The sequence below is a fragment of the Syngnathoides biaculeatus genome, chromosome 13, assembly GCF_019802595.1.
Source record: "Syngnathoides biaculeatus isolate LvHL_M chromosome 13, ASM1980259v1, whole genome shotgun sequence".
NCBI lineage: Eukaryota > Metazoa > Chordata > Actinopteri > Syngnathiformes > Syngnathidae > Syngnathoides > Syngnathoides biaculeatus.
Window position 1 is genome coordinate 10,424,875 of NC_084652.1, and position 14,148 is coordinate 10,439,022.

Consider the following 14,148-nt stretch of genomic DNA (forward strand, 5'->3'; position numbering starts at 1 on the left):
AAAAGTTTGAAAGTGTATAAAAGTCTGGATGCATAAAAAATACTTCGTTGCTGGATCTGTTCTCAATCAGGAATAAATCCCACATAGTGATGGACCCACTCAGATTTTTTCAATACAAATACCAATATTTAAATAGTTTTACACAAACTCCCATTCATTAACTATGACTTGGGGAAAAAAATTAGGACAGGAAGTCGTCTCCTCCGTACAAGAAAGCATATTGCGGCCACACGTTAACCTCGATCTTTAAACCTCTCTGCGACAGATTTTACTTATTTTTTTTTAAATATGCATTGTTCTCAAATGAGTCAACTTGGCATTATAAATACTTCTTGGTTATTTGAGATCGAGAAGAATAATTCCTAACTGAAATGAACTAATCACTACACGAGCGTGTGTATTTCGTTGGGCACCATCCATCCCGTTTAATCGCCGAAATCCATCGATCTTTTCTCGTCTTTTCAGCTGGTATTCCATAGAATGATCTCTTTGAATATCTGTTTCGTCTGTCGTGACAACTAACAGCACAACAAGTCTCGGGCAATTTGAAAAATATCCTCCTGTTCAACAGGTCCCGCAATGCAGAGCAGCTGTGTTTGACCGGCAATATGGGGCCGTTGTGACATTCTTAACGCTACCCCGTGCTGAAAAGTCCCCTTGTGATTAATGTGCATGCGTTACTAACAGGGGAACTCTGGGTACGTAGTAGACGGTTAATGGAAACCGCTCATAGTTCCTTCTTCTACATAAAGCGAGCTAACATACGTTATATCCTAACCGTAACCCTAACCTAACCTTAAAACAAAAGTATACACATAGCTGTACGTTCGCTGTGTTCGTCTTTGTGAGACGTCCATAGCGAACATGAACACTCGGCGACAAGTTGTCGAATGGCACACGTTGAAGCATGGATGCGGATGTTTCAGACTGGCCGTAAGTTTACAAAATATACACGCATGCGCATTAATCACAAGAAGACTTTTCAGCACCGGGAGCGCTCAGACCATCACAGCGTGCAAACTGTGACGTCAAGTGCACGAGCTCTATAGGTGGCTACACAGGTTAATTGGACCTTCCTTTTATAGGTCAACTTAAGTTCACAAGTGAAGGTGCCTTTTAGTTTTGTCGTTAACTTTAACCCCAAATCAACATTTCCCCCAATTTTTTTTTGACAGTGTCTGTTTGTTTTCCTTTTTTACATGCCTGCCTGTGTTTGATCCTGTGAAAGCGTCCAAATAATTGTCTCTAATCCCCAACTCGTCTTTCCTCCTCTTCCAGATCAAATGAATGTGTGCTGGCACCGTCCGAGCCAAAACAGTTCAGCCTTTCTTTACATACAACTTCAGAATGTCAAACAACGGGACTGAGGAGGGTCCGCCATCTGTCAAAACATCAGGGGTGCGACCCATGCCATCTTCCCCGAGAGAGGAGGGGACGTCTTGGTGCCTGGGGATGTGGCGGGGTGTGGGGAGGGTGGGGGGACAGCGGGTGTCATCACACTGCTGTACATCTAAATCACAGCACTCGATTGGTTGTAATTCACTTCACTGGACGTAGAGAAGGTCAAAGAATGGTGTTGCGTGAGTCAAAATACACCTCTGGTACGTCAGGTGACCAAGATTTCTTTTATTCTTTTTCTTTTTTTTTTTCTCTTCATTAAGCAGCCATATTTCATCGTTTACAAAAAAAGACATGCACCTTGAATTTGAATCGAAACGAGAACGGCACAGCCATTTTGAAACAGGAATCTGCTAAGGCGATTGAGCGCGTGCAGTATTGTGTGTGTGTACGGCTACTAGTCAAACTAGACAGGGATGGATGAATAAGTGAGGGTCGTGGACATATGAATGTCGTGGTGGGGGAACCAACATACCTGTGTACCTTGAAAGCACAGCCAGGCTTGCTCTTCTCACCTTGTCATGTGCCATGGAGGCCATACAGCTCAAACCAGAGTGTTGTCTCAGCAGTGTTATTTGTTTACCGTGGGTAAAATTGAAAATAAGAAATGTATGGCTCTTAAGATTGTTTGTTTTTTTTTTTTTATGTTGATCATTTTAGAAGTGGATTTTGTGCTCATTTTTTGTGTTTTGTGACTTTTAAATTGGGGGCCGGGGAGTGTACGGTAGTTCGTCTTTTCATTGGCTACAGTGCTGTTAATGTTTGGGGTTGTTCTTTTTTCACGTCAGGATTAAGATGTCACTCAAGTCTCAAGTCCGTCGACTCTAAAACCTGTTGATTTCGGAGGCTTGTTGTTACCTTGTCCTCTTTTTGAAGCGTGCCGACTGTTGGATGCACCGTTGAGCTGTGTGCTCATGGCAGTGAAAGACAAGTGTTAGGTCATTGTGAGCAAGGGGGGGTGGGGGGTGTACACTTCATTGTTTGTCAGGAAAATGTTCGATGTGAAATGAGTGAAGCTTAAGGCAGCGGTTCCCAACCTTTTATATTAAGTTATTGCAACCCATACAAAATCGTAAGAGTGTTAGGGCTACATTGGAAAGAAAGAAACATAATAAAAGGATAAATTAGCAAATAAAAATTGAGCGAAATTTGACCAAATTAAAATATTCTCAAAGTATTCTGACTTTCCTGATGTTGCAGTTCTCAAAATTTAATTTTTTCCACATTACAGCTATTTCCCCACATACATTTTTTTCTTTTTCTTGATTCATTGTACTCTTTAGTCCCAAAACAGTGTGACCGTTACCTGATAAAACTGACCTTTTTTTTGTACTCACAGCGGTATTCCTATAATTCGACGATTTGATTCTGACGACCTTAAAACTTTTTCCTCAATATTAAACTACTCCCCGCAAGAATAGACTACTCTGATTATATTTCTGCTATAAAACGTTTTTTTTTTTTCCCATGACTTTATCCTTGTAATGTAATCCTGGTTTTACTCTTAAGATTAACACTTTTTGCCCCATGTTACATCTATTCCCGCAAAAATACTCTTCTCCTTTTAATCCTAAAAAAAAGTATTATTGGATTATTTACCTTTGCTTCAGAATGTCTTTTATACAGATACCATTACTGCTTTATCTTGTAGTACTGTATTGTTACTTTGTTGTCGTTGTAATGTTGACTTGTTACAATGGCCTTGTAGTAGTCAATCATAATGCTTGATCTCACAATACCTTTAGCACACAATTAGTCATAATTACAGTAAATATTTGAAAATACGAATGCCCGTGAATAGTTAACTTTAAAATGAAAGCCCGCCACAAACTGAGTGTGCCTTCGTTTCCTGTACGACGATGTAAAGTAGTTCATTGTGAGTCATTTGTAACCAAAAAATGTACTATGACAAACGTATGAACCACCCCACCCACCCTTGTATTTTTTTTTTGTTTTCACTGTGGCCCTAATAGCCCATGCAAAAGTAACATGAGTACGATAAATTCTACACAATTCATTGGAGGAGGAATAGAAATTTGCTAAATTTTAGAGCAATGTTTCTCAACCTTGTAGCCAGGAAACATAGTTTACATTGAAAAAACATTACAAAAGCTGTATATTTTTGTTATATCATCTCAAATTTACTCGCAAATGACTTAGTCAATGTGAAATCTCAGCCTAGTTTGGTTGAACACAAAACGATCGCTTTGCTTTATGAATGGCAACAATTGGACATACAGGTTAATTGCACCTCCCGCCATCTTGTGGAAGACCTCTGAACTGTTCTCCCTGTCACTGGCATAGATACGCAAACAAAGATACTTTATTCTACTAAATAAAATGGAACTTCAATTTTCGTGGTTAATCCGTGACAAAAAAAAGTCTGACTAAAACTGAATCGAACGACATCCGAAGACATATTTAGCGTAAGAAATAATAATCCAATTCATCTGTTCAGACAGCGAACAGTTTTAACATGACTGTTTGATTTTTTAAAGAGTAACCATAGTTTCATAGACACAAACTATCCATCCATCCATTTTCTTAACCGCTTGTCCTCACAAGGGTCGCAGGGAGTGCTGGAGCCTATCCCAGCTGTCAATGGGCAGGGGGGCGGGGTACACCCTGAACTGGTTGCCAGCCAATCGCAGGGCACATAGAGACAAACAGCCACACTCACAATCACACCTAGGGGCAATTTAGAGTGTCCAATTAGTGTTGCATGTTTTTGGGATGTTGGAGGAAACCGGAGTGCCCAGAGAAAAACCCCACGCAGGCACGGGGAGAACATGCAAACTCCACACAGGCGGAACCGGGATCGAACCTGGGTACATTTAAGATCATTTTTAGCTTTTCTGAAGACTAAATGGCTTGAGGAGGGGACAAAAGGGGAACCATTTTTGTACTTTGCTTCAAGTTTTTGCTTGAATTCTATCGTACTTCTCACCTTGTTCGTACTCCGTAGAAAAGGGTCCAACGGACAGCACGGTGTATTCGACAACGCAAGCTTTTATTAACAACTCAAGACAGTATTAAAATTGATGTAATTCATAAGTTCCGAACCAATTAGGCTAACGTTTCTGTGGCAGGACTGACGATCGCTCACAGGGGTTGGGAATCACTGTTCTAATCTAGAAGTTCAAAATCCCCCTTGTAATGTTGTTGGGAACCCCTGCTTTGATTTTAAGACTATTCAAGGTTGGACTTGATTCAAGTCACAGAAACCAAAAGTCGTTTTGGCATCTCTCTCTCTTTCGCCGTTTTGTTGTTCATCTGACTGTTTTGTCGCCACAGAGGTGTGAGTGCGCGTCTTTAGCGATTGTATCGTACCTAACAGCCTTAGATGACCATGAATGGGTCGCGGCCCAAACTCGTCAATCACCATGCAGGTAAAAAGCACCAATGATGTTTTATAGTTATCTCACACGCCGCTTACAATACGTTTGTTGTTTTTTCTCTTAATCTCGGTAACATTTCTCTTAAAAATCCATTTAAGAGCTTTTAATATGTATTACTTAAGGATTTGAATCTATTTGAGATCCATAGTTGTAGATGTTTCCTTTTTTTTTGGCCTTACTATATTACTATATTACTTGAGAGCATCGATATAGCCGTTGTAGATTTTAAGGTTGTATGACATTAACTTTTTGTTGTTTTCAAACCATATAAATGATAACGTTTTTAACTACTCACGTCATTCATATAGCTGGATGTCTTTTTTTTTCAGTTGGTGTTACATTTTTTTTGTAGTTGTTTTGATACGAGGAACACGTGGAATTAGTTTTGCTGTGACCGCAGCGCCAAACATTTTACTTGTCCACGTGTCAAGATCATATTTGAAAATATATTGTCAAACTATAGGTTGTCCACGTTGTAGGGTAAACATTGTTTTCTACTGTATCCATTTCAAAACAAAAAAAAAAAAAGTCGTTTGGTTGGAAATATTTCTTAAGTTTGCCCTGAATGTCAGGCCAAAATGAGCAGTTGAGATTTTGGGGTGTTTGGATATTATTATTACTGTTTGTTGAGGTTTTTTTTTTCATTTCAGTTTTTGTTTTCGGGGTGGGGGTGGGTGGGTGTGGGGGGGGTGATAGGTGAGAATCGGAGAGAAGACTTTCCCCCCGCTGGTGAAGTCAGAAATGCTGCAGATGATGAGTTCTAACCTAAGGGACGAAGGTTGTGACTTTTTGCACTTCTGTATATAGTCAAATAAACAGAGAAAAATGTGTATCATATTGAGATATTATTTTGAATAAAAAAAGATCTATAATTATAAGGAATTTTGTTAGATTAATTTAAATTCATAAATTAGACCAGCTAAAATTGCTTGCAAAGAAGGGCACTAGTTTCTTGGCCAACGCATTCGGAGAAAGCTGCGCGCTTTTGTTTTTTTTGTTTTTTGTCTTCTTTTTATCAACGGCTAGTTTTGCCTGGGAATGTTTTTTGGGGAATAATTGTCCCCCTGTCCTGCTTAATCCAGCCCTTCAAATGATCACTTTTTTTTCATTTGTTGGCCACTTTACTGCTCCCACGGTTCAGTTGATTTAAAAAAAAAAAAAAAAACACCAGAAAAAAGTATTCCATTATGATTTGACTGCATGTGAAAACCATGTAAACGAAAATATAGCTACAGTATGTAAGGGAAGACTTCAACAATAATCCGTACAGTCGATAACATCCGCAGTGGGGGAGAAATAACACTTTTCCAAAAGTCATTTTTACGCTTGAGCGATGAAATAGTTTCCGAGCAAATATGTTATCTGAAGAAGAATGAAAATGTGGGCGCTCATCCAACCCAAATACAGTGGTGCCTTGAGATACGGATACCCGGCTTGTTTGTTTTGCTTTGACTTGTGAGCTGAAATTTAAAATAAGAGCACTGGCAGTGGTGAACTTGATTATCAGGAATTTGGCAAAAAAAAAAAAAAAAAAAGGTATAAAGCTGTTTAATTCCACTCATAGTTCAAGTTTACTATCAAAATAGACATGAAGGAATTCCATGTTGTGTTTGTCAAACGTCTGCCAGTTTAATACTAATACACGTTGCAAAACATGAAACCAGCACAAACGGTGCATCAACACACGGACAATTCGCAATACTCTGGCATATATTCTTCATCCGTCTTCGTGACAGTATTATACTGCCCCCTGTGGCCACAGAAGTCAGTGAATTATTCGCCATGCACTGTTTAATATTTTACATCACAGGTGTCAAACTCATGGCCGGGGGGGCCAGATCTGGCCCGTCACATGATTTTGTGTGGCCCACGAAGCCAAATCTAGACTGTCAATTTCCGTAATTCTCGTAAAAATCTGTACCAATTTTTTTTCATTGTCATATGTCATAAATGATAAAGTTGAGATATTACAAGCATTTCTGTGTTACCAAACATGAATGGTTGAAAAACGCATTACCCTTGATTTCTGATTCCAAAACTAGTTCGTAAATTGATGGTGTAAATATGATGAGATGATTAAATATTTTTGTTCCAGTCATCACTGCCCTCTGAGGGAAAACGGAACAACAATGTGGCCCGTGAGAAAAATGAGTTTGACACCCCTGCTTTACATGCAATTGAATTTTGTTGTGTGGAATGCAAGATGATACAGTATGAATTTCCTTAATAAACTTTAGTTTTTTTCTGGGAGGAGGTGGGTGGAATTTTTAATTTTTTTTATACATTAATTGTTGAAAGATGATTTGAGATGTTTTGAGCTACGAGCATGGTCACGGAATGAATTCAACGTAGATTTCAAGGCACCACTGTACTTTTCCAGAGCCATATCTATACAGTATACACAGTATATTCCCAGTCAAGTCCCGGCAAAAGATGTGTCGCTCCGCTCTCCAGACCCGTGCGCTCAGCAGGCGAAGGCCGGCCGGCCACACCAAATGCACATTTGGGCAAATTCAAGTCTTTGAAATGAATGTAAAGCGGCTGCTTGTATTGTTGCTATAGAACCAAAGCACCAGTTTCTCCAAAACCGGACGTTCAGTCCGTCTCTTCCCTGCTGGGGGCACGCACACACATACACCCACATACGCGACAATGCTTTTTGCCCGCTTTTTACCTGTAAGTGCAACTACCACTTATGTATTCGCTAACAGTTGCCACACAATGATGTCTGATTTGTTTATGCACACTTGATTGTTGCCATAATTGACCCTTATCTGTATGGATGAAAAACAAAATAAAAGCTATTTGATTTTGCTCATGCAACACGCACGTGTCTTTTTGTCGCCGATGTAGGCCAGCCGTCGCCGTGCTGTAAATGCGTGCGCTCGCGAGCAGCATCCCAACGCTGCCTTTGGGGTGACCTCGTGACATGAGTTCTGGAACAGCTCCGCAGAGGCCCGCGCGTAACACTTGAGGTTACGCTGACGGCGCCCACGAGACCCGCCCGTCTTATCTCGGTCACGACTGAAAATCACATTAAATGAACCTTCTGATTAAGATTGATATTGAAATGGAACGCGTTAAGCGGAGTACGGTAATTTCCACACAATTCTGAGACTGGAGAGAATTCAAAAGTCACAGAAGTGAAAATTCCAAAATTTTTGTGGTGTCAATTTAGAGTCTCAAATTAATGTTTTTGGGATGTGGAATCCTCATGTCGGCGGCACGGTAGCTCAGGTGGTAAAGTGTTGGCCTCACAGTTCAGAAGCCCCGGGTTCAATCCTGGATCCACCCTAACCCAGCTCTGACAGGCTCCAGCACTCCTTGTGAGGATAAGCGGTGAAGAAAATTGGAGGGATGGTATCCTAATGTCAATTGTCCACAGTCCAGCCGGGTCCATTTCCCTTCCCGCAGTACTGAACTTATAGGGAATATTAAATATATTTTCAAAGCGCAATTTCAATGAAGGCATTTTTCTCGCCTTTGTATCGCACCCCCACGCACCAACACTTCCATCTTAAGAAAGGAGTAATGATCAATAAATCCACTGTTTGTTGCCACAAGGTGTGAATGATTATTCTCTCTACATCATTCTATGCACTGAGTGAATATGAATATGAAATCCATTATAAACGTGAGTCAAATGTATCATGTATCTTTTACAAAATTGAAGCTATCCATCCATTTTCTTTGCCACTTATCCTCACAAGGAGTTCAGAGATCAGTATTGTAGAGCATGACCACCCCAAAACGTTACTCACGTTCATTAGAAAACATCCCCATTTTGTACTCATTACTTTTTCAAGATATGATATGTAAGCGGGGCCGCACGGCGGATAAGCTGGTAAAGCTTTGGCCTCACAGTTCTGAGGTCCCGGGTTCAATCCCGCACCCGTCTGTGTGGAGTTTGTAGGTTCTGCGTGGGTTTGCTCCGGGCACTCCGGTTTCCTCCCACATCCCAAAAACATGTAACATTAATTGGACACTCTAAATTGCCCCGAGGTGTGACTGTGAGTGCGGCTGTTTGTCTCCATGTGCCCTGCGATTGGCCTGTAACCAGTTCGGGGTGTACCCCACCTCCTTCCGTTGACATCTAGAATAGACTCCAACACTCCCCGCGACCCTCGTGAGGATAAGCGGCGAAGAAAATGGATGGATGTGTTAGCGGGGTTTGCTTTCATTCTTCCTTTGTTATCGTGAGGCGAAAGTATGCTGCGGTGGAGCAGCACGCCACACAGGAAGAGGAACACTCTTGAAAAGCCAAATCCACATGACACATTATCAATTATTTGTGTTACTGTGGGGAATTTGTTCCCAATTAACATTTCTAATTTTACACCTCACAGTACCTCTGCTATTTTTCTCCCCCCACCAACCGAGAGACTACAAATATCCATTTGTAGACATTCATCCACCCCTTTTTCAGAGCTTTATTCCTCTATCTTTTATACTTTGCATTGTGGATGTACCTGTGCTTGTAGACTTACGCTATTTTTTATAATCTTGTGTCAGATTTTGATATCTAATATATGGCAAAAGGTGGAAGACCTGTGGCAACCCACATTGACGAGCGATGTAAGGGAGGGGGGGGGCGCCTTCCTGCTAGCACCGCCACTGCCTGCAACATTACTATTGAGTTTTTGCCACTTATTACATTTGCATATCCCAGGCAGGTGTGAGGGGGTTGTGGACATGTCTGGACAAGTCCCCCCCCCCCCTCGCCTCCTCCCCTCCCCACAGTCAAAGACGACCGCGTGTCGACGTTGATGTGGCTGACGTCTCCTTTAAGAAAACGGAAGTGAGCCTTGCGGGTCCGCGGGCAGGAAATGCTTCGCAAAGCGAGCACGAGCGTGATCGGCGCTTCACGGGCTAAGTTGTCGGCGCACTTGCACGAAAATGCGCCTCGCTTGACGCCGCCGCCAGCGTCCAGGGAGCGGCCGCCACTCTGCCCCCGCGGGCGGGCTCGCGTGACACCCGCACGCTCGATGTGATTTCCGCCCGAGGTCGGCACGCAGCGTTCCGGGCCTGCTCGCCCAACACTGAGGAGGTATTTCTCTCTCTTCTCTCCTTTTTTTTTTTTTTTTCTTCCCTGCCTTCACCCCCGCTCCACCTCCAACGTCCCTCCCTCCGTCCCTCTCCGGCCATGAGGGAATACAAAGTGGTCGTTTTGGGCTCGGGCGGCGTCGGTAAATCGGCTCTGACGGTTCAGTTCGTGACGGGCTCCTTCATCGAGAAGTACGACCCCACCATCGAGGACTTCTACCGGAAGGAGATCGAGGTGGACTCGTCCCCGTCCGTGCTGGAGATCCTGGACACGGCCGGCACCGAGCAGTTCGCCTCCATGCGGGATCTGTACATCAAGAACGGGCAGGGCTTCATCCTGGTCTACAGTCTGGTCAACCAGCAGAGCTTCCAGGACATCAAGCCCATGAGGGACCAGATCATCCGGGTCAAGAGGTACGAGAGGGTGCCCATGATCCTGGTGGGCAACAAGGTGGACCTGGAGGCCGAGAGGGAGGTGTCCTCGGGGGAAGGCAAGGCCCTGGCCCAGGACTGGAACTGCCCCTTTATGGAAACCTCGGCCAAAAACAAAGCCTCCGTGGACGAACTCTTCGCGGAAATTGTCCGACAGATGAACTACTCGACAGTTCCGGCCGGAGGTGACCAGTGTTGTTCTTGCGTTCTGCTCTAAAAATCAATCAACAAGTAAAAAAAAAAAAAAAAACATGGAAAAGAGAAAACCACTCACAATCACATAGTTGTGCTTTTTTTTCCTTTGTTTTTTTTTTTTTAGATCATGCCTTTTTACTTCTAAAGTATCTCTACTCACACTGTTGTCTTGTAGTTTTCGCACAAACGGACAACAGTGGGTTGATGTAAAATAGTTTTGGGTTGCAAAGGGCTTGAGGAATCACTGGAAACTTTTCACGAGATTTAACTAGGAATTTAAGGTCTTTTTTTTATTATTAAAAGCTTTCAAACATAAACGTATCTCTTCAAAAGTAAAAGCTCTCCTTCCCCACACGGGAGGGCATAACACAAGACAAACTGTCGAGTTTTGACTCGGAAAAAACTCACAATTTGGGGGCACTTCGAATTTCAGGTTGCACTTGTTTGAATTGTGCTTGTTTTTGTGAATGTCAAAACTGCAAATACGCAGGATGAAGCGCTTTTAACACGTGACCTTCAAATGTGTAAACTTCCTCATTCTTCCCGTTAATTCCCATGGAACGTTTCCAAATTTGGATTTTTTTTGCAACCCTAATAATAATCTGGAAATGTGTTTACATAACAAAGTACTTGAATGTTTTTGGGGACTTTTTCTTTTGACATTTTTCTGCCAAATATAGCTTTCTTTGTATAATACGACACTTCTCTGCAAATGTGCCTCAGTGGGAATGTCATTTGTGAAACCTAAGAGACATGCTTTTTCTTCTTATCTACTGTTTTAATAATCTCTTGTGCTAAGTGGTGAATTCAGTGTTAAGTCGGTCACTTTGGAGTATTTTGGGGGGGGTGTGAAAGTCCTTAAAAGCATTGGTTACTGGCCTAGGGATGGGCATTTTGACAATGGGGAACTTTTGTTTTAGACATTTTTTTTTTAATATTATTCTAAGTGGGGGCACGCGTCAGGCCCACCATTCTGAGAACCCAGGTCGAATCCAGTCTCTCTTCGGGTACTTGTCCTCCCGCGTCCGAAAAACATGCATCGTCGGTAAAGTGAAGACTCAAAATTGCCCATAGGTGTGAATGGAAAATGGACAGATGGATATTGGAAATTAGAAAACACAAAGAAATGTTATTTTCATCTTCTATCAACTTTTTTAGTCCAAGAATAACTTTTTTTTTCAAGTTTTTCATTCAACAAACAAAATCAGCGTCATATTCTTCAGCGTCGCATAATGGCTCATTCTGTCTCAACGGCGCCTCAGCTGGTCGCTCCGCATTACTGCCCATCATTTTGCTCCAAGATGTGATTCGGCGAGTGGCTCTGTTGCTAAAATTCATTTAAAATTATGCCCATCCCTAGAATGAAACTTCTGTTGGTTTTATTTACATTTTTAAAAATATATTTTTCAACCTTTTCGCCCATTTTGCGAGGTGTCGGAAGCGTATCGACGACGGAACTCTGAGTTTGCGCACAAGGACCTTTATTGCGTTGCCGTCGCTGCGCGGGGTCACGTGACGATGACCCCGTGTCAAGTGCCTTCCCTGCGACTGTGCCAAGTGACGAGCCCCCCCCCCCCCCCTGCAGTGCGTCTCCATGGCAATCAGAACTTTTGATTTTGTATTTTTAGCTTTTAGCAATTGCCTAGCCCCCCTCCCAGTCAGGCCCAATGTCGAGGTACTGCAGTAAAGAAGCCATGTGTGATGGTGTTTTTGTTTTTTTTCCTTAAAGATGTGATGAGAACTTTTTATTGTGCTGATTCTAACTTTGGACAAAAATCTGTGATTATCATTGTCAAGTTTTCAGAGAGTTGTAATAAAAAAAATGGAAATTTTCTGTACAAATGAGTGCTGCGCTTGTCTCAACCAATGCTGTTTACACTCACGAGATGATTTTTGTTTAGATTGGGAAATTTTTAAATTTGGTCATCACTAATATTCACTTTTTCAGATTGGAGTATAAAAAAATGAATGCTACCTCAAAATCAAATGAGCTACAATAATGCGAGAGGAATATCAAAAGCATACGTTTTTATTGTACTTAAGAACGCACCAGTTCTACTATTGGGATTGTCACTATATGTGTGTACTCACACGTGTAAAAATGTGGCACAGAACTGCAGTTGCATGGTCATATTTTTATGTTCAAACTCAAATTGCCTTGTGTTACACCTGAAATGTCTTGCAAGACCTTTAAGATAGTTAAAATGTTTATCCGGTAATAGAGTATGAATCAAAACCATCAAGCATTAAAATAACAACAGAAGATATTCAAGGGAAAAAGTAACAAAATAGGGCGGAATGGTGGGTCAGCTGGTAAAGCATTGGCCACAGAGTTCTGAGGACCCGGGTTCAACCTCGGCCCCGACTCTGTGGAGTTTGCATCTTGTCCCCGTGCCTGTGTCGGTTTTCTTGGGGCACTCCGTTTTCCTCCCACATCCCAAAATCATGCAACATTAATTGGACACTCTAAATTGCCCTTAGGTGTGATTGTGAGTGCGGCTGTTTGTCTCTATGTGCCCTACAATTGGCTGGCAACCAGTTCAGAGTGTAGCCCGCCTTATGCCCGATGACAGCTGGGATAGGCTCTGGCACTCCCTGCGACCCTCGTGAGGATAAGTGGCGAAGAACATGGATGGATGGAGTAACAAAATAGATACTTGTCCCCAAATAGTTCGTTGAAACACCTTCCAAATGGGACAGTAAATCTGTTTCTGATAACTATTTCAGATCAACCTGCAGATTTTCTATAGGGTTTGGGTCTGGGCTTTGATTGGCCCATTTTAAACTCATTTGGTTTCAAGTAAACGCTTGGAAATATCTGCATGTAGGTTTTTTTGGGTGGGGGCGGGGGGGCACTTGTGCTGAAAGATCCATTTTACGTGGAGTAAAATGCAAGACTGCGCTGTGCTCAAGATGGCCAACAAAGCACAGAAATTGTAAATATTAAAACCGTTGGATTCACTTTCTATTCCCACTTAGATCATTTATGAAGTCACAGAATGAGTTCATTACAGAAAATGTTGAACCTTTACAAGGTGAGCTTCATTTGAGCTCCTCTAACCTTTGCAATGCACGTCTCTAAATTTACACAACTTGTAGATTGATCCATCCATTTTCTTAGCCGCTTATCCTCGTGAGGGTTGCGGGACTGTTGGAGCCTATCCCAGCTGTCAATGGGCAATCGCAGTGCACATAGAGACACACTGCCACACTCACAAACACACCTAGGGACAATTTAAAATGTCCAATTACTGTAATTTCCGGCTTACAAGCCGCGACTTTTTTCTCACGCTTTCAACCCTGCGGTTTAATGCTAATTTGTGCATTTTTTTTCTAACGGCCGCGATGGGGCACTCGAGCGGAAAAGGTAAGAATGACACCGGTGGAATATATGTGCCGAGGAAGTCACTTTACTGACACTGTTAGCACTGTTGTGTTACTGGCATGTCTCAGTGATATTTACTGGTAACTTTTATTTTAACTGGTACAGGTAGCATTAGCGTGGGGGTGCTAGCGTTAGCACAGCGACGCTAGCGTTAGCACAGCGACGCTAGCGTTAGCACGACGGCGCTAGCATTAAACTCTGTGTACCGTCTTTCCTTGTAAATGTCTCGTATTTCAATGCGAGTTTCAATGTGGGCACTTGTGGCTTTTACACAGCTGCGGCGTATGTACGTGCCAA

At 42.3% G+C, this 14,148-nt stretch overlaps 2 protein-coding genes across 19 annotated transcripts in view; both read left to right on the top strand.

The window, feature by feature from the left end:
• The window catches only part of mbnl1 (muscleblind-like splicing regulator 1), an 80,914-nt gene extending 73,304 nt beyond the window's left edge, over positions 1-7,610 (top strand). For all 18 annotated transcript variants that reach the window (XM_061840311.1, XM_061840312.1, XM_061840313.1 and 15 more), the window contains one exon: positions 1,279-7,610. The gene's annotated coding sequence lies outside the window, so the exon portion shown is untranslated. The remainder of the gene's footprint in view (positions 1-1,278) is intronic.
• A 1,887-nt stretch (positions 7,611-9,497) lies between these two features.
• LOC133511420 (ras-related protein Rap-2b-like) lies at positions 9,498-11,162 on the top strand. The gene has a single exon (XM_061840330.1). The coding sequence runs from the start codon at positions 9,940-9,942 to the stop codon at positions 10,486-10,488; it is 549 nt and encodes a 182-aa protein (XP_061696314.1). The 5' UTR covers positions 9,498-9,939; the 3' UTR covers positions 10,489-11,162.
• Positions 11,163-14,148: the final 2,986 nt, after the last annotated feature.